The following is a 20,219-nucleotide window of genomic DNA, read 5'->3' on the forward strand; positions in this document are numbered from 1 at the left end:
GACCCACCATACTTGCTCCGGACACTGCGAGAGGGCTGTACAAGCAATGATCACACGCACGGCACAGCGGACACACCAGGAACCACGGTGTTGGCCGTCGAATGGCGCTAGCTGCGCAGCATTTGTGCACCGCCGCCTTCAGTGTCAGCCAGTTTGCCGTGGCATACGGAACTCCATCGCAGTCTTTAACACTGGTAGCATGCCGCGACAGCGTGGACGTGAAACGTATGTGCAGTTGACGGACTTTGAGCGAGGGCGTATAGTGGGCATGCGGGAGGCCGGGTGGACGTACCGCCGAATTGCTCAACACGTGGGGCGTGAGGTCTCCACAGTACATCGATGTTGTCGCCAGTGGTCGGCGGAAGGTGCACGTGCCCGTCGACCTGGGACCGGACCGCAGGGACGCACGGATGCACGCCAAGACCGTAGGATCCTACGCAGTGCCGTAGGGGACCGCACCGCCACTTCCCAGCAAATTAGGGACACTGTTGCTCCTAGGGTATCGGCGAGGACCATTCGCAACCGTCTCCATGAAGCTGGGCTACGGTCCCGCACACCGTTAGACCGTCTTCCGCTCACGCCCCAACATCGTGCAGCCCGCCTCCAGTGGTGTCGCGACAGGCGTGAATGGAGGGACGAATGGAGACGTGTCGTCTTCAGCGATGAGTGTCGCTTCTGCCTTGGTGCCAATGATGGTCGTATGCGTGTTTGGCGCCGTGCAGGTGAGCGCCACAATCAGGACTGCATACGACCGAGGCACACAGGGCCGACACCCGGCATCATGGTGTGGGGAGCGATCTCCTACACTGGCCGTACACCACTGGTGATCGTCGAGGGGACACTGAATAGTGCACGGTACATCCAAACCGTCCTCGAACCCATCGTTCTACCATTCCTAGACTGGCAAGGGAACTTGCTGCTCCAACAGGACAATGCACGTCCGCATGTATCCCGTGCCACCCAACGTGCTCTAGAAGGTGTAAGTCAACTATCCTGGCCAGCAAGATCTCCGGATGTGTCCCCCAATGAGCATGTTTGGGACTGGATGAAGCGTCGTCTCACGCGGTCTGCACGTCCAGCACGAACGCTGGTCCAACTGAGGCGCCAGGTGGAAATGGCATGGCAAGCCGTTCCACAGGACTACATCCAGCATCTCTACGATCGTCTCCATGGGAGAATATCAGCCTGCATTGCTGCGAAAGGTGGATATACACTGTACTAGTGCCGACATTGTGCATGCTCTGTTGCCTATGTCTATGTGCCTGTGGTTCTGTCAGTGTGATCGTGTGATGTATCTGACCCCAGGAATGTGTCAATAAAGTTTCCCCTTCCTGGGACAATGAATTCACGGTGTTCTTATTTCAATTTCCAGGAGTGTAGTTGCCAATAAAGCCAACACCTTAATACAGCTGGAGGAATTTCGTCATTTTTAACATATATTATACTAGCTGACGTCCAAAATCGTCCATTCCTATTATTGATATACGAAGAACATAACCATTAGTTGGAAGATATATTTAACGTCGTTGTTAGTTGAAAATACTACCGATTTCTTTTATGCACGATAGCGTGATACTGTACGAAATCTCTGGTATTTTTCAGGCAAAAGTTATAATAAAGATATTTCGCACCTGATGATAATGGTATAACCGTTGCCAACTTTCACAGTCGAAATACAAATCGTATTACTCACACAAAATCTATAATATTTTTATCTATATTAACAGTATGTGTAGCAACAACGTTGATCATGACGAATCGAATGGTTATTCATTAGTTTTCTCTCGTTACACTCACCCTATCGCCGAAGTTCTCGAAGAGCACTCTTGCGTACTCGACGAAGTAGTCTGCCAGAATTGGATTTGGCCATCCACCAATGTACTGCAGCGATTGAGGAAGATCCCAGTGGTACATCGTCACCTGCAAAAGAAACGTACTTGACGTAGGTCTTTCCTCGGCGTTCGTCATTCACGTAGCTTTCCGATGGGGGAAATGACAGTAAACAAAACATCGGTACCAGTGTATCAAAGCACAACAGTGTTCATGAACTCAGCCCTTAGACAAATTGAAGGAAAAATCTGCGCAACACCCTCCAAGGGAGATCTAAAAGATGTCTCCCCTGGCATCTCTCCATTTCTACGGAAATTTATAATTACGAAAAGTCGTAATATATAACTTTCCTAACGTTGTGGAACAACAAGTTCCGAAAATTTGTGGTATGAGAGCAATGTATTTCCTGAAGGTATTATCAGTGTTCATTTTGTCAGTTAGTCGAAATCCTTATAGAGTACTCGTGTTGTGAGAAATGGAATTATATAACAATCAAAGAACGCCAATGATGTACATGTTGCTGTGAACTTCGCTTATAACGTTGCAGGTTTTTTTTTTTCACTTTAATAAAATTACCGTACCGTAACACCACAAACATATTCCGTGACAACAAAAATTACACCATGTAAAAAATAATTTTTCCACCAAATGTTCGCTCGTAACATTACAAATGAGAGGATACAGCATCATTCTAGCTTCACAGTAACGTAATAATTCAACGTGCATGTCGACAAAAAGGTGTCAAGTCGGGGTAGAAATGTGTAACCGCCAGGTAGCAATCACTTCGAATTACAGTTCCTTTGGATTGTATTGAAATAAGTTCAAGTACTCACCAGCGGTTGGATCCCATTTTCCAGCAGCAGATCGATGAGGCTGTTGTAGTAATCGAGACCTGCCTGATTAATCACATCTGTATCGCCATTTGGCAAAATTCTAGCCCAAGAAATAGAGAAACGATACACATTTGCCTGGAACAGAATAAAAATATGATGTGTGTTACTCTGAAACGAACAGCAGTCATATATTTTCGTAAACTCTAAGTTATTAGTATAACTACAAGACTGATTAAAGTTATTGACCCGAAGACTTCCGTCCACACTTTTAGATCCCAAGTCTACTGCAATTCTAAGATTTTCAGGTAAATTGAAATTGGTGAATTCAGCGCAAATGTATACCACCGTAGCAGTAAATGAGTTTCCGAGGCACCTCAAAGACACGAAGAGAGTCAGAGCGGAGTTAAAGTGATCGCCTTCGGTACTGCGATGCACGCCCAGCCCATGCGATATGCCATACACGATCTGTTTATCCCTTTCATCCGCCGAAAGGTCAACCAGCGTACGAATATTCTTCAATCCAATGGTGCCATCATGCATGCAGACCCCTCATTCAAATCATTCCGCGATCAACTCATATTGCAGAAACTACATGAATCGTTGTCGCATATGCCTTCGAGACACTTCTCCATTTCACCAGTTTTATTTCTCATTTGGTACGAGGCGTTCAGCGTCTCTAAATGATCAGATGAACATGCGTAATTTGTCGGTCTTTTAACGTTCGGAACTTCGACCACCTGCTGACGTTTTCCAGTTGTATTTATTTCAGAGCTTTTGTCCACTAGATATTCGTTTCACAATTTCCATTTATATGAAATGGGTGTCCCATGTAATGTGGACAGTGGTTAAAAGCATCGAAACAAGGTTTACGAAAAGCTATAGTGGCGTACGCAAAGGGACGAAAATTGGTGTTAGTATTAGTAAGTTTTGTCTCTTGAGATTTTTTGTACGAAAAACAATATATTTTTCTTTGCATCCTTTATACTTTGAAATGGCGTTCTTGGTTACGTGTTTGTTTGCGTTACTCGGAGTTGTAACTTCTCGGAAAAATAGCAGAGAGAAAAGAGAAAACACTGAAAATGTGACGCTACCAGACTATCATATGATTGCCTGTCTTATCGCTTAAACTGTGCAAATATTGTGTTCTGCCGGGGCGTGATTCAAATTCATCTCCAGAAAACTTCCCATGCATTTACAGGAAATGTTTCAATGCAAACATTCGTGAGGCTCTCTTTTAAGATCTACACGATGGTGTCACAAATTTCATCGTTCTCCTTAGAAAACTACAACTGCTTCGATATCTACCAGTTTAAAATTTTTTTATTTCAGCAGAGACCATACAATAGTCACAAAAGTGTCGTAAAATAAAAACATGAACACCAACATGCCAGCAGCAATTTCATCTTAACATTAGTGCAATTTTCACAACAGAACAATGATAAGAGTGTGAAGGAGAATGGTAATTTCGTTATATAAATTTAAAAACGCAAAATTACGTTCCAGGGTTCGAACCGGGCCAGTTCCAAAGGAAGATGACATCCACACCAACTCATAATTTAAATCTGGACAACGGTGTCGTTTACAAAGGTAAGTTCTTAATATAATGTAAAAACACAAACAGACGTTCTGGTTTTCGAACCGAGCTAATTCCATGAGAGGAAAAGATCCACACAGTTTTCAGTTCAGAGTTGGCTAGTGGCGTCATTTAAATAGTTCGCGAGCAGCTGATATCTACATACATCAAACCAGCGAAGTGAAGCCGTTACACTTGAATGAAGCAGATAGCGCCTCGCAACCAGTTTTCTGTGGAAGACCGCCTATGTTGCCGAGTACTTAGTACATGTCACTATGACGTGGTCGAGTTCCACTACCGTCGTTTTGTCCTAATCACAGTGTTTAGAAGCGATGATTTTCAACCGGTAGAGGTGGGTGGGGTAAAACCCGTGTGCTAGCCGCATGTGGATGAGAGAGGTCACATGGCGCCTACTAAGCTTCATCGAGGTGAACCCTGGTCGTGAGGCTGGCCGGTGTGGCCGAGCGGTTCTAGGCGCTTTACGGTCGCAGGTTCTAATCCTGCCTCGAGCATGGATGTTTGTGATGTCCTTAGGTCAGTTAGGTTTAAGTAGTTTTAAGTTCTAGGGGACTGATGACCTCAGATGTTGAGTCCCATAGTGCTCAGAGCCATTTGAACCTGGTCGCGAAGAGACGTCCGGTTGTACGGTCGTCAGGTGGCCGCCCTTAAAGTGTTGGGATACGTGCCATTGACAGTTCCAGTCGTGATAAACAGCTTTCTTGGCCATTGAGTGTCCAATGTCCGTGCGTCTGTTATGGCCACTAAGACATTTCTGTTAGTCTGTTTGCCAAACACCGGCTCGTAGTTTCCGCAACACACTTTGGGAGACAGTGAGAATCAATACGAGCTGGAAAGTTTGCGTGCCATAGTAAATTGCCCCTGATAGCCTGTAACACCGCCGTGTAGGTAGGCTGTTCAGGCAGCAGTGAAAACATTTCGTATATGTCGCTAAAGAGGCTAAATGAGCCGTAACCCACTTCAGCCTCACTTTAGAGGCATCCGTATAGATGCAAGTACACTGTGGCCATCGTCGGGTAAGAAAGTGTTGCAAATCGTGCTTAATGTTCGTTCCCGTTCTGAAATCAGATGAGAAGTACGACACCGGGGCTGCGATATAGAAAGCGAAAGCAAGGGAGTTTCGAGTCTTGTAAGAAGTAGCGGTAAAAGATGTCACCACCCCTCATAGGTGTGAAATAGTAAGGGGGTTCGGTTTGTCCGTCGTCTGCGAGGTGTCTACGTGGACCCCCATAGCTGAATCGCCGCCTCCAGGTAGAACACCTGCCGACGTATGGAGAGCAGCATTGCAGTCGCTTTCACCAATGTTACGTTTGTGGATGTTGATTTCATTGCTCCAAGAACAAAACGAAGCACCCTATGATGGAGGACATCGAGTTTAAGTCAAGTTGATTTCGCCGCGTTGCCGTAGACGATGCTACCATAATCGAAGACAGTGCAGAACAAGAGCTTATGCAAAGAGGACTGTCGGTTTCGTCCCCAACCCCCTACCAATCTCTGTTAACGGTATTACTTACACTGAAAATACTAGTCACTTGACAGAAACATTTTTGCTGTGTGTTGAATCGTTTGTAAAATATCAGGGGTACGCAGGAGAATTAGGAGGCACTTTAACTGTTCCTTTCAATAAGCTCATAATCACTGTTACGTGAGATACACGGATTTAGCTCAAACACATGTGTAAATTTGTTAACAGTAGCAATACTATCGTTCGCCTTCGTAGTTGAGCTGTGAATGCAGAGAAGCCGAGGACCAGTTCCTGGTTCTGCAAGCGAATTTTCCATGATAGGAGGATTGAAACAAGGGCCACTCAGCTTCATGATACTGAGGAGCTACACTCTCTGTCAGAAGTATCCGGATATCCTGATATAATGTGGAAATGGCGACTAGACGTCACTAGAGGTGGACACGTATGAAAGGAGACGGGTGTATTGTGTCATCAGTAGAGAAGCAGTAACAGCAAATGGGTCCAATATGACAGCTCAGCAACTTCGAGCGTGGACTGGTCATTGGGTGTGACGCGAGTAACAAATACGTCAGAAACTGTTGCTGATATGATTGTGAAGTCGAAACGCGGAGGAAGAATCACAGCTAAACCAAGACCATACAGACATCATAGCACAAACGGACAGGGATGGTCGAGAAGTGCGTAGTGTCGTTGTAAACGATCAAATAAATCGTGAGCTCCAAAGAGCTACCAGCAGTGCAGCTATCACAAGGACCGTGCGTTGTGGGTTTAGAAGCAATGGGCTACAACTTTCGAGCAGCTCACTTATTAAGTGATAAGTAACGTTTGGGAAGGTGGAAAGAGCAAATCCGCTGGGAAGTAGATGGCAGCAAGCGAGTGATTTGAAGTGATAAATCACGTTACACCTTGCTGCAACCCCATGGAAGATTTACAGTTTGGCGAACATCGGATGAAAGTTACTTACTGTTATGTGCATTGCAACAGTGACGTCCAAAGGAAGTGGTTTTACAATATGAGGGTACTTTTCGTGGGTATGGTGTGATTCCCTTATTTCGCTTAAGTAAACGCTAGACCCTGAAGGAAGTGACACTTTTTACAGCATTGTGTGCTGCGTACGTTAGAGAAACAGTTCTGAGATAACGATTACTTATATCAGCATGACAGTGCACCATGTTGCAAAACAGCGGACAGTGACATTCCTGATATTGACTGCCTGGCCGGACTCAAGACCTGAACGGTTAGTTAGAAGGTCGACTTCGGCCCAGACCACAACATTCATGACTACATTCTCTGTTTTCGGCTCTCGAGGAAGAATGTCGTGCCATCCCTCCACAGCCATTCAGACACCTGTTTGAAAGCAGAGATTAACCTGTCATAAAGGCGAAGGGTGGGCCCACGTCGTATCCTTTTTTCCTTTTTCCTTCTTCTTTCCCTGGTGTCTTTAATCTGCATCGACGCAGCGTGGGCGTGGTTATTCGCGGATTTGGTCCTATGTCCTTCCTGTCGCGATCCTGTATGCAGCAGAATGGAACATGTCTACGCTAGCTATCGGCGTGAAGTGCTATTGATGTAAAAGTGAGCAAAAGTTTTCTGGATTTTTTGAGTCCTCTAACTGAGACGGCACTTCGCTGTCATTACGGTATTCACCTACTGGATTGTGGGGAACCGCCTAAAAAATACATCCAGGCAGATCGGACCAATGATCCTCGCCGTTAAACCGCAAGGCAGATTCCCTCCGGGCCTTACGCACCTCCCCGTCCCGGAAGCAGTGCTTTAACACGTAAGTCTATCCGGGTGGGTGGCCAGTAAAAGGTGTCTGCAGACTTTGGTCTGATAATATACCTGAATGATAAGTAGCGGTTCTAATGCTTGGAAGGCCGAAAGAAATTTAAGCGGAAAACTACGTTATACCCCCTAGACTCTGATAGAAGATAAATTGTTGTGCAGTAAATAAAGAATTGTGAACCATGTACCTAATGGATTATGTGAGAATGGCTCCAGGGTCCACACACGTGTATAGTCCTTCCACGATAAATGGTGCGGATCCTCATCTAACTGCGTCATTCCTACAGATTCAACGGGAGAAGTGGTGCTACGCTACGGCACCGGACACGCATTCGCCAGGGTTACTGTTTAAAACCTGGATGGGCAATCAGTTTCAATTTTTTGTGGAGTACGTAATTTGGTTACGGGAGAATTTTGGAGTGATTCGTTTGGAAAGGTCGCAGTCGGTTTCTTTCTGCAGTCCACGTCTGTGCTCAATCTGTAACGAACTTGACGTGACCTGATAGTCTCGTCTCCTTTCCTATAATTACAATGACAATTTAAAAGTTCTTGAACGAAGAATTTTCTGTCAATATAAATCGTAAAGCCTGAGCAAAAGGCAGCTATCATTTTTAACAGTTCTCTATAATATTCATTCTAGAAACGGAATATTTTGTTTTGTCCAATTCACAAGCAAGTGAATAGTTTCGGCTGTTTTGGCCGTTCGCCATCATCAGATCTCGATGCTGACTTTCTGATACAGTGTACGAATTTATAAATGATCTGTAACCTTTGCTACCGCACCAGTTTGTGCCACCATCCACGTGGCTAGATCATCTGTTTGTAGCCACCTGCAAGGAAAAATTACAACCCACACTGGTAAATGTCGTTCGCCCAGCCTCCACCAGTCTTCTGAGTGTCATATCACAACACTCACTGAGACTTGTGTACCTTTCTGCGCATATTGGCATATTCTTTAATTAATGGGTAACAGTACGACTGCAAAAACTGAGTCCTTTGCCCCCCCCCCCCCCCTCACTTCCTCCCCCACCCGACCGATCCCTTAAACATTGACACCGAAGCGAACTCAAGCAAACGCAACGCGCAACAGCGGACGTGAATTCTCTCTGGTGTAAACGTTTGTGTTCGAGTGAATTTCGCAAGTGTTCGCTTGTGATCCGCTGTGTGTCGGTTTTAGAGCGAACCATCAAAGGAAGTTCGCTTTCTCTCCACTGCGGCGCTAGGTTCGATGATAGACGTAGTGCAGTCGCTTTCCCACAATGTGATGTTTTTCCCTCGCGAGCAGTTGATTGTGTTGTTTATTGTGTTTTTGCGGTGATGGAGTTGTTGGCCGAAAACGTACTTCTCTTGATAGTAGAGTACAGATCCCACAGGTACTAGTGTGATCCCAAAGATCCACAGCTATCCTCCCTTCTTCTGACCTAGATCGTCGATAATTCTGGGTACTACTTTGAAATTTTCGGTTCAGCTGCAGCTATGAGAAGTGTTTGTCTTTAAAAATTGAACTTCAGCTGTCTGTTAATGAATGTCAGAATTCAGTAGAAGAATAGACTCATCAATTTTGTTCTTGAGAAGTCTTTGGTACAAAGTTATTGTATAATAAGACAGCAGTTTATAATTACTTTTACCTATACAGCACTAGCCTCTTATTTACAAGCACATGAACTGCGGATAGTTCATGCATGCCATGAGGGCACCACCTAGGAGGGTGGTATAGGTATAGTCGCGTGGGAGATATTGACATTACCTGCATTTGTTCGCCTACAGCATCACAAAGATGAATTATACCTTCAGTAAAATGTAAATCTAACAGCTGAATGTAACTGCATGCAGACAATGAGGGAAGAAACAACTTTTAACCATTGAACACACATGCCACCAGACACTAGTGCTACCACCCTCACATGGAACACAAATGAGTGAGATAAGTACGTCATGCACAAGGCTCCGTCCAAATGCCATGTACAGTGACAGAAAAGTCACGGCTCTGGATGGCTTCCCACCGTCTGTGGCACCTCGTGTAGTACATGAAACTTCTAGAGCCATCAATATTTGGTCACAGTTCGGTGCAAAAACTACTCGGTGTCTCTACGCCAACTGCTCATAGTTGTTTTCCCTTTGTTGGTCTTTGAGTATCAAGTGAGTACATAAAATACATGACCAAGTTTGTTCCTCACAGTTCCTTAACCTCATTTTTGATTTTCAGACGCCGTTATTTCGTTTTCCGATATAATGTCTGTAGATCAAATTTATTTTGTGCTTCAGTGACATTCGTTTCAGTTTCATTAGTGTAACATACTACACATTTTCTTTGCACTTACTTTTCACCAACATTATCTCTGATATATTGCCTGGCGTTATCATTAGTCTTTCCTTCTTCGTTACAATTGGAGCTACTGGATTTTTCTTAGAAACAATACCTCCGAATTCACCAAATATTTTCTCTAAATATGTGTAAGTTTAACTTTCTAGTTAATGTTATTGAAAGTACCGAACCTAATTCTACCTTCATTTGCAATACACACTGAGGTGACAAAAGTCATGGTAAATGGCGATAGTATCGCCTATACAAAGTATGAAAGCGCAGAGTATTGGCGGAACTATCATTTGTACTCAGGTGATTCACGTTAAAAGGTTTCAGACGTGATAATGGCGGCACTACTGGAATTAAAAGACTTTGAACGCGGAATGGTAGTTGGAGCTAGATGCATGGGATTCCCATTTCGAAAATCGTTAGGTAACTGAATATTTCGAGATCCACAGTATCAAGAGTGTGCCACTAATACCAAGATTCAGATCAGTTGTCACGATGAACAACGCAGTGGCCGATAGCCTTCACATAACGACTGAGAGCAGCGACGTTTGTGTAGAGTTGTCAGTGCTAACAGACAAGCAGTGATGCCTGAAATAACCACAGAAATCAATGTAGGACCTACGACGAACGTATCCTTTAGAAGAGTGTGGCGAAATTTGACATTAATTGGCTATGGCACCTGTCGAGTGCCTTTGCTACCAGCACTATATCGTATGCAAAGCCTCTCCTGGGCTTATGACCATATCGGTTGGACCCTAGCCGAATCGAACACCATGGCCTGGTCAGATGAGTCCTGATTTTAGTTGGTAAAAGCCTATAGTAGATTAGACTGTGGCGTGGACCCCCACCATGCCATGGACCCAAATTGTCAACAAGGCATTGAGCAAGTTATTGGTGAGTCCATAATGGAGTGGACTGTGTTCACCTGGAATGGTCTGGGTCCTCTGGTCAAACTGAACCCATCATTGACATAGAATGTTTATGTTCGGCTAACTAAAGGCTTTTTTCAGCCATTCAGGGCTTAATGTTCCCAAACAATGATGTGATTACAGTGGCGACAATTGTTCGCGATTGGTTTGAAGAACATTTAGGACAATTCGAGCGAAACATCTGGCCACCGAGATCTCCCGTCATGAACCTCATCTAACATATATGGGACATGATAAGAGGTTAATTAGTGGGCAAAATCCTGCACCGACGAGTCTTTCGCAACTATGGACGGCTATAGAGGTAGCAAAGCTCAGTATTTCTGTAGGGGACTTCCCACTAGTTGTTGAGTCCCTGCAGCACTACGACGGCAAAGAGGATATCCGGCACGATATTAGGAGGTATCCCATGACTTCTTTCACCTCAGGGTATAGTTTTCACTTTGATTTTCTTTTACAATATGTAGCTGTAATTTTGCTATTCATCAGCATGAGAACAGGAAAGAGGCAAGCAGCTTTTCAGAACGGCACACAAAACGTGTCAACAATTAGTAAGCTACTCGTAAAATACAAAGGTGCCGTCATTAGAGCGCATATCTTGAAATAAACCCTAATTCATTAGTTATGGCTGAATTTCATCTTCGGAGGAAAGGTTTCAGTTTGTACTGAACTGTATCACCAGTTGCTCTCTTACACACGATCGATTTTTTACACCGAGGCAGTTATCAAGTATAGCTCAGTATAAAGTAAAAGAATGTCTTAGAACTATGTTGACGAAGTATAAATTAATTATACAAATTAAAAGGACATTAGAAATAAGCTGGTGATATCTTCCCGGAATGTGAAGTGTAGAATTAGCTACACGTAAAAAATGGCAAATATTGCATCGAAATCTACCACTACATCAAGGGATACACAAAATAAGTTAAATAATTCACTAAATTACATTTCAAGCATCGTGAATCTATTTAGGCGCAAGGCGAACTGGTTTAAGATGACAAGATTCGTTGGTTAAATATCGGACAGTAAGTGACACAGGTATCAGCAGATGGCAGTAAGGACGAAAGACAGAAGAGCATTGTGTGAAAACAGCTTTTCATACAACTGAAATTTAAAACGTGATACAAAATACACGACATGTCAAAATGTTTCATTGACAGTTAACGGCAAGCATAATATAGTAGAGCAATTTAAATATAACAGTCGACTTTGAGATCATATTGGAGGAAATGTCAAACAAGCTAATCAACGATAGCTAGTGAATCGACAAGTCGATGGATATTCACACGCGGATAACCTGCTCGCCAGACGCGAGAGATTACTAAGCCCTGCTGTTTATAGGCCGAATCATGCTCTACAGTTGCGGATGCCCTATGACTTCATGGTCATAATTTTGAAACTGCTGTTATGTGTTCTCAGTTGCTTGTAATTCGAATATTATGTGCTAAACACATACCGACATTAGATTGCATCGTTTACGACCCATCAAATCAAAATATTGTATACTAAACTACAGCGGTTCAAATTATTTCTGGAAAAATAATTAATGTGGCTGAAGTGTTCAACTCTACACATAATCATGGTGTTATGTATAAGTGCTTGACAGTATTTGACGTCAAGACAAGGGATGGAGCAAGCTGCTGTAGATTTTTCTCCATACTCACATTCAAATTCTTCAGAGCCTGTACGTCTTCCGCGTACTTGTGGTACGAGTCGCAGGCCACATCCCCGTTGTCGCCGTTGGTGCCATACTCCGGATGTTCGTGAAACATCCGATCCCATATATTCTCCCCCTTGCCTGTAAAATACGAAAGACTAGATCAAAGATGTCTAACAAGCAGCTGTCATTCAGAGATATCCCTCTCCGTGACGGAGAATACGACGATTGATTACTACTGTTGGAAACAAACTGAACAAAATAATTAAAATCTCAGAAATAAGTAGTTTGTGTTACATATCCCAATATGCTTTCAGAAGGCACAGGCAGACAAATGTCCAGTAACACGTTGGTGATTTATTCTAAGGAGTTCCTAGTTCAGTTCCTTTTCTGGAGGAGCTTGTAAATACCTGGGTCTCGCAATAGCCGCTAAAGGTCAATATTCTCTTGTTAAACTAGGAACGTGACTTAATAGGTTCCTCTCGTACACGTAACCCAAGCATCACCTTTAATTTCGTAGTGGAAGCAGTTATTAACGTCAGTCATTTGCTTAATCATAACTTACAGACAATTAATTACATATTCCATAGACCATTCGAACTATTCTTTTGTGGAAATTATGTGGAACTAGTCAGTTTACAGGTTTAAATGGTATATGATTAGTATTAACATCAACACGTTATAATTTATTCCTGCTTTCTTTCATTGCCTTCCAATTTCGAAATAGAAACTTTTCCAATGGCATGGAAGGAGTTGCCCAAGAGATATAGTTTTAGGTTATAATTTCAAATTTTCTTTCCTCCCCTTCAGACATGGTATTGGGCAAAGGATCAGACATTTTTGTTGCTACATATTGAACGCCTTTCTGGGCTACTGACAGCTTCAGTAATTAGTCATGTTTTCCTATACTGTTGTAGGTATGCACAACACAATTATTTTCAAATTTTAATGGATTATTTGCGACTAATTTCATTAGCGAATATATGTTTAGTGTTACTGCGGTTAAATTGCATAACTCTTTGAAGAGATGGCTACATGACGAACGCAGGTGAACACCACATGTAACTCTTACTGTTCGCTTTTGTTCAACCCTCGCTTATTTCTAAGTGATGGGTTACCCCACAAAATTATTAGATAAGACATTACTCAGTGGAAATATCCAAAATACGTCAGAAGATTGATTCCATAGTTTTCGAGACTATCTATTGCACGAGGAGCTAAAGTAAATGAAGTAAATTGTCTGAGAAGCCCAGAAACAGGGTTTCAGGGTTTCAGTTAAAGTTTTCATCACTGTGTACATCCAAAAAGAAAGGACCATTCTACACTATTTACTGCTTATCTTTTACATCAATTTTTGGTATGACTTTGTTGCGCAGAACTAAATATAGTGTGTTTTCTTTTCAAAATTCAGGGAGAATCCATTTTCAGAGAACGACTTAATAATTCTTTGTAAAACATCATTAGAAACCTCTTCTGTTGTTTGCTCTCTAATGAGATGTGTCATAACGTTATATCACCTGCAAAAAGTACCAATTTTGTTTGTTGAATGTTAAGTGGAACTCATTCACACATATAAGGAACAAGAATGGATCCAAAATTTAACCCTGCAGGACTCCCTTTGTGATTTCTACCACCACTAAAATTTTCTAACTTTCAAACAATGTCTGAATTATTCAGCATAACTGTTCGCATTTTGTTTGTGAAGTATGGTACGAACTATTTGTTCGTTAAGCCATCAGTTCCGTAAAATTTAAGTTTTCCTTAGAGTGTAATATGATCTACACAATCAAATGCCTTAGAAACATCACAAAAGGTATCAAATGGCAACATTTTATTATTTAAGGCTTGTAAAATTTCGTGTGTGTGTGTGTGTGTGTGTGTGTGTGTGTGTGTGTGTAAATAGCATTTTAGTTATGTAGCCCTTGTTGAATCCAAACTATGATGTGCTAAGCAAGTTGTCCGTATATATTCGTGAGATTTATGCTTTTTCGAGTATATCAGAAAAGGATTTCAGTAAGGAAACTGGTCGATAATTTATTAAGTTTTTCTTGCCAAATTTCTTACAAAGAGGCTTAACAATTGCATAATTTACCCACTCTGGAAAAAGTCCCTGTGCTAGTGACTAATTACATACGTTACTAAGGGCATTATATACAGAGTTTGAAAAACTTCTCACAATTCTGTTTCAAATTCCATCACCACCTTATGAGCCTTTGTTTTTCAGAATTTTTGTTATTCTGTTAATTTCATTCAAGGATCTTGAAACCACTTATAATTGCTTAAAGTGTTCTGGAATAACATTTTTGGTATATTCTCTTGCTACTTCAACTGAAAATTTAAAACCATTTATACTGTTACATGTAGAGAGTGATTGCTAAAAGCGTTTGAAACCTGCGAATTAATAGTCAGAACATTGTAATTTAGTTTAATTGTTATGCAATCTTGTTCACTGACTGGCTGTCCTCTCTGCCTTTTGGTAATGTCCTATATACCAAATTATACAACAAGTTGCAAAAAAAATTTAAAATTGCGATATTAATTTTCTTTATTGATGACTAGTTCCGAGTCTAAGCTCATTATCAAACCATCCACTAAGATAATGAGCTTAGACTCGAAACTAGTCATCAATAAAGAAATTAATATTGCAACTACCACGGTTTTTTGCAGTTTATTACATAATTTGGTATGTCTTGTAGTATGCAAGTCATGTTCGTTCTCGATTTATTCTGGTCTTAATATAAATTTCCCTCTTAGCCATACAAGACATTTTAATACCCCTACGCAATAAAATGAAACACCTACAACCGTCCTTATGATGTTATTTATTATATAGCTACCAGTTTCGGTGCTTCAGTGCACGATCTTCAGGCCGTAACTGACGCTGTGGGGTTTAACTCCAATCGTATACACCAGTCAACAGTGGCCAACATCTACGACCTGGTACTCGTGTCTAACTACAACACTGATGCTGCCACTCCAACTACTTGGTAGTTGATGGCTAGACACAACCTAGTTTTTACAGGTAGTCTGCGGAAACCACTTCATAGATGTTGGCCAGTGATGAGCTGATGACTGGTGTATACAACTGGAGTTCACCCCCTCAGTGTCAGTTAAGGCCTGAAGATGGTGCATTGAAGTACCGAAACTGGTAGTAGCCATGTAATAAATACAGTCATGTGGACGGATGAAGGTGTTCCATTTTACTACTAAATGAATGGCCGAATTTCCTCAAACCTCCAATCAAAAGGATGGACATACAAACATTTAATTCCCTTGGTTACTTACTTTTTAATTTATTTTCTAGATAGTTTATTTTAGGAAAGCTGCTTTCACCTATTGACACAAATCTATTACGGAATAAATTAAATTTGACAACAGCATTTGATTTTCTATGTGTACCAGAATGCAATCGAAGGCTAACTCAAATAAACGTTTTGCATTTGTCTTTATTGCCTTGAAATATGCAGAATTTATCAGAAAAATTTCAGCTGCAAATCGCCAAAACTGAAAAAAATATTTAAGAAAGAGTTATTTTTAGTACAGTCCATTTTTCACCTATTGTTTGTTTTAGATTGCAGTTATGTTCAGATTTACTTTAACATATATATCTTTTTTACATTTATGGATTACTAATACTGTCTGATATTCAAGCCACATCGACTCTAAGCAACTGTGTATCATAGAAACCTACACTCATTTTCATCGTCTTCATCCTCCTCCTCCTCTTTGTTTCCGCTGAATGTCTGGTTGAAGGGCACAGTACACTGCACGATGGTTTTCAGGTAAGCAAGGGAGCAGGGACATCAGGTCCTTGTGTTCTGCATCAGCAGTCTTCCTGCCTTCAGAATATGAGCACTCCACATTTTATAAACGTGAATCGCTGTGATGTGGTTGAAATCTGTTGATGTGCTATGTTTCCGAGGTCGACAAGTAGTTTTGTTCAAAACCTCAACTTCCTCCCAAAGAACCGAGGGAGAGCAGTTATCTTTAATTTGCATAAAATGGGACTCATCTTTTTCCCGGATGTTCACGTCTGTTTCTTAGCTGAATTTGCAGTTGCTACCTGTAAATCCTGAAAATAATCTTTGGTCATTCCCTGCACATGTAAGGGTTATTCATTTGAGCCTTTCCTGCCAGTTTTTACCAGTCCTCTGGAGTAAAGACATAGATAGCTTTCCTCAAAAATGTTCAAATGGCTCTAAGTACTATTGGACTTAACATCTGAGGTCATCAGTCCCCTACACTTAGAACGACTTAAACCTAACTAACCTAAGGACATCACACACATCCATGCCCGAGGCAGGATTCAAACCTGCGACCTTAGCAGAAGCGCGGTTCCGGACTGAAGCGCCTAGAACCACTCGGCCACAGCTGCCGGCCTAGCTTCCCTAAAACCTTTCTTGATAACATCAAGATCTCTCTCAGAAGACAAAAATATATCTCCAGGAAATAGGTAACAATGTTCTATGGAATCAAATGTTCAAATGTGTATGAAATCTTATGGGACTGAACTGCTAAAGTCATCAGTCCCTAAGCTTACACACTACTTAACCTAAATTATCCTAAGGACAAACACACACACCCATGACCGAGGGAGGACTTGAACCTCCGCCGGGACCAGCCGCACAGTCCATGACTACAGCGCCTTATACCGCTCGGCTAATCCCGCGTGGCTCTCTGGAATCAAAATTTACGTCGGGTACAATGTGTTATTCTCGTTCTGCGCTGAGAGTTGTGTTTTTCGGGACACTTAGATATTTAAGCAAATAGGAAACGGTTCCTGAAGCACCTTTTGCAGCCATGTTTTCAGGCCACATACACATAACCGCTATTAATACACAGGCGTATACCATAGTGGTACACCCGAAGTTTCCTCAAATAGAAACAACTTAAAAAGTTGTCTTGGGTGTTGGAAGAGCTTTCTGCAAAGCAATAATTATTAAAGAAATGTCTGAATTTTCTTTACGGCATTCAGCGTGGTACTGATTCAGATTCTAAGCATCTGTGGCTCCAGTTTGATGCAGGCTAACATCTAAAGATATTATATCATGTTGTTTGGATATCCATGCATCATACACGTTACATCTGTCAGTAGGAGACATCTTGAAATTCATATTAAATTTTCTTGCTGACACTAATATTTATGTGTTATATCCGAGACTGAGCAAACCATTCCTTTTGGTTTTGTTTTTGTTAAATCGCTACATTAAAGTCACAGATTTCGCAGTTCGTATATATCCTCTTATCGATCTCCTCCTAGTATAATAACTCCTGCACAAAGGGAATCGCTTTAGATGCTATTTTACTCCATTTTCTAAACTGATAAACTCTTATTTTTGTTTTCAATGTTTTCCTCTTTGGACAACGTGAGAAACAGATTTACAGGCTTCATTCTCTAACATTTCTCCGTCGTTGGACTTCTTACCAGGATAATGTCATTAGGTATTTCACCACAAATTTCCGTTTGTTTACTCTGGCTGCTCTGGCGGTAAATAAATGATTCCTGGATATCGTAAACATGTCACAAAATATTTTAGCTCAAACACTTACTGAGCCACCATTTGCATTCTTTACGTGATGTGTATAAGGTAACTATCTTTTATTTCTATTGATAAAATTTACATGCTTTGACAGACACAAGAACACACAAAAAAGCATTTAGTAGATTATAGTTTCCTAATTTATGAAACTCAGTAATGATAGTTTCCTTGTCATTTACCGCAAATGTATAATGATTACACTAACTAGGGTTAGCTTTGACAGACTTCCAGCACGGTCGCAACCACCACCTTGTTTCCTCGCTGGAACGGCATTGTTAGTTGTACAACTCACGCAGTCTAGTTTCCCCTGTTGTTTTTCTTTTCTTCTATTTATCTTCATTTCTTGCAAATTTCCTAGATTTCTCAGAAGCGCTAGGCAGATAATAATCTTCTTGTCAACACTAAAACATGTGACTGCAGGAGCGATCGCTGTTGGCTACCGCTAGCTTCACTAATGGTGTCATTTCGCATAGCTCCCTCTTGTACTGCGAAACTGGGAGTTGAAAATATTCGAAAATCTTTCTTGTGTACAGTGGGAGAGTGTAAATGGATAATAACTGTTAATATCTTATGGGAAAATAAATGCATAATAATAGTACCTAAATATGAGGTTCATTCAAATGAAACCTGGTCAGTGCGTCTACCTTTGCCTTAGACGTAAGATGGCACCACGTAACTGCGGGTATGGTGGCGCCAGCTATTGGTAGAGAGACTGACCCGACGGCGTTTTATGTTGCATAGCGCCTGTGTGGTTTCACGTCGGAAAGAAGCTGGTCACACAAGTTATAGCCCGCTACAGAACATGCAGGCGAATAAGCAGGAGCAACGAGTAGTGATTCGATTTTTAGCGGCGGAGAGAGTTGGAGGCCGTGAAATGTATCGACGGATGAAAGGTGGATACGGTGAGTACAGTCTGAGTCCTTCAGGTGTTGCGGAATGGCGCAAACGATTCCTTCAGGGGCACGAGTCACTGGAAGACGGTGCTCGTCCAGGACAGGTTCATTGTGTCATGACACCATTGAATCGGAAAGCAAGCGCCAGAGCAAGCAGTGGAAACATGCGACTTCACCATCTCCAAAGAAATCAAAGGACGTGCACACCAGTTCTGGTAAGGTCATGATGTCCTTCTTTTTTGACCACAAGGGCCAATTGCTTGTCGAGTTCCTGTCCAGTGTTATCAAACCACTTCACAGAACCTTAGACGATCCATAAAGTCGAGACGCCGGGGCACGTTGCCCAATGGTGTTATCCTCGTGCATGATAATGCCCGCCGACACACGGCCAATGCGGTGAAGACGACCTTGCAGCAGTTTCGGTGGAAACCGCTGGAACACCATCGTATAGTCCTGATCTTTCACCGTGTGAATTTCATGTGTTTGGCCCTCTAAAACAAGCTATTCGCGGAAATCAATTCTCATCGGATGACGAAGTGTGTGACTGGACCTAGGCCTGGATTCGACAGCAGCCTACTAACTTCTTCAAGGGTGGAATCAATCGGATAGTATCGCAATGGGATAAATGTGCCAACAGCTTTGGCGACTATTGTTGAATATGTGTACAGTGTATAACTACATTTTTGAGTTAATAAAATCATTATCGTTACTTTACACTAGTGACTGAGTTTCATTTGAAGGCCCCTTATATATGAATAACTCATTAAGTAACAATTTGTAAGTTAGCTCCCTTTTGAATTCTAGTACGCATATAGACCTTTGTACCATACCACCCCTTTTTACTTACTCTTCAATATTGCATCTACTTCTCATTCATATGCCTCACTGCTTTGTAAGAAGCATAAGGTGAAATATTGTTTATTTCGATTAATCGTGCACCATGACTAAATAGTCCATTCGCTACTGGGTACATAATAATTGTTTCAACCCGGGTATTGTCTATAAAGATTTTTATTTTTTATTTATTTACACGTCAAGTTCCGTAGGACCAAATTGAGGAGCAAACTTCCGAGGTTATGGAAAGTGTCAGTACATGAAATTACAACATTAAAGTAATAACAGATAAAAATAAATGTTTATGAACCAGAAAAAAGTCATTCCATAAGTTTAAGCAGACGCAATAAACAATATAGTAAGAATCAGCTTAATTTTTCAAGGAAATCTTCGACAGAATAAAAGGAGTGACCCATGAGGTAACTCTTCAGTTTCGATTTGAAAGCGCGTGGATTACTGCTGAGATTTTTGAATTCGAGTGGTACCTTCTTGAAAATGGATGCAGCAGTATACTGCACACCTTTTTGCACAATGGTTAAGGAAGTCCGATG

At 41.8% G+C, this 20,219-nt stretch overlaps 1 protein-coding gene across 1 annotated transcript in view; it reads right to left on the reverse strand.

Annotated features, from left to right (window-relative positions):
- Nucleotides 1–20,219, reverse strand: part of LOC124805602 (myrosinase 1-like) — a 108,345-nt gene that overhangs the window by 76,891 nt on the left and 11,235 nt on the right. The window contains exons 2-4 of the mRNA XM_047266169.1: nucleotides 12,409–12,542; nucleotides 2,664–2,798; nucleotides 1,798–1,920 (exon numbers count right to left, since the gene is read on the reverse strand). Coding sequence (XP_047122125.1) covers nucleotides 1,798–1,920; nucleotides 2,664–2,798; nucleotides 12,409–12,542 — 392 coding nt within the window. The remainder of the gene's footprint in view (nucleotides 1–1,797; nucleotides 1,921–2,663; nucleotides 2,799–12,408; nucleotides 12,543–20,219) is intronic.

This window comes from Schistocerca piceifrons, chromosome 7 (genome assembly GCF_021461385.2).
Source record: "Schistocerca piceifrons isolate TAMUIC-IGC-003096 chromosome 7, iqSchPice1.1, whole genome shotgun sequence".
Taxonomy (NCBI): Eukaryota; Metazoa; Arthropoda; class Insecta; order Orthoptera; family Acrididae; genus Schistocerca; species Schistocerca piceifrons.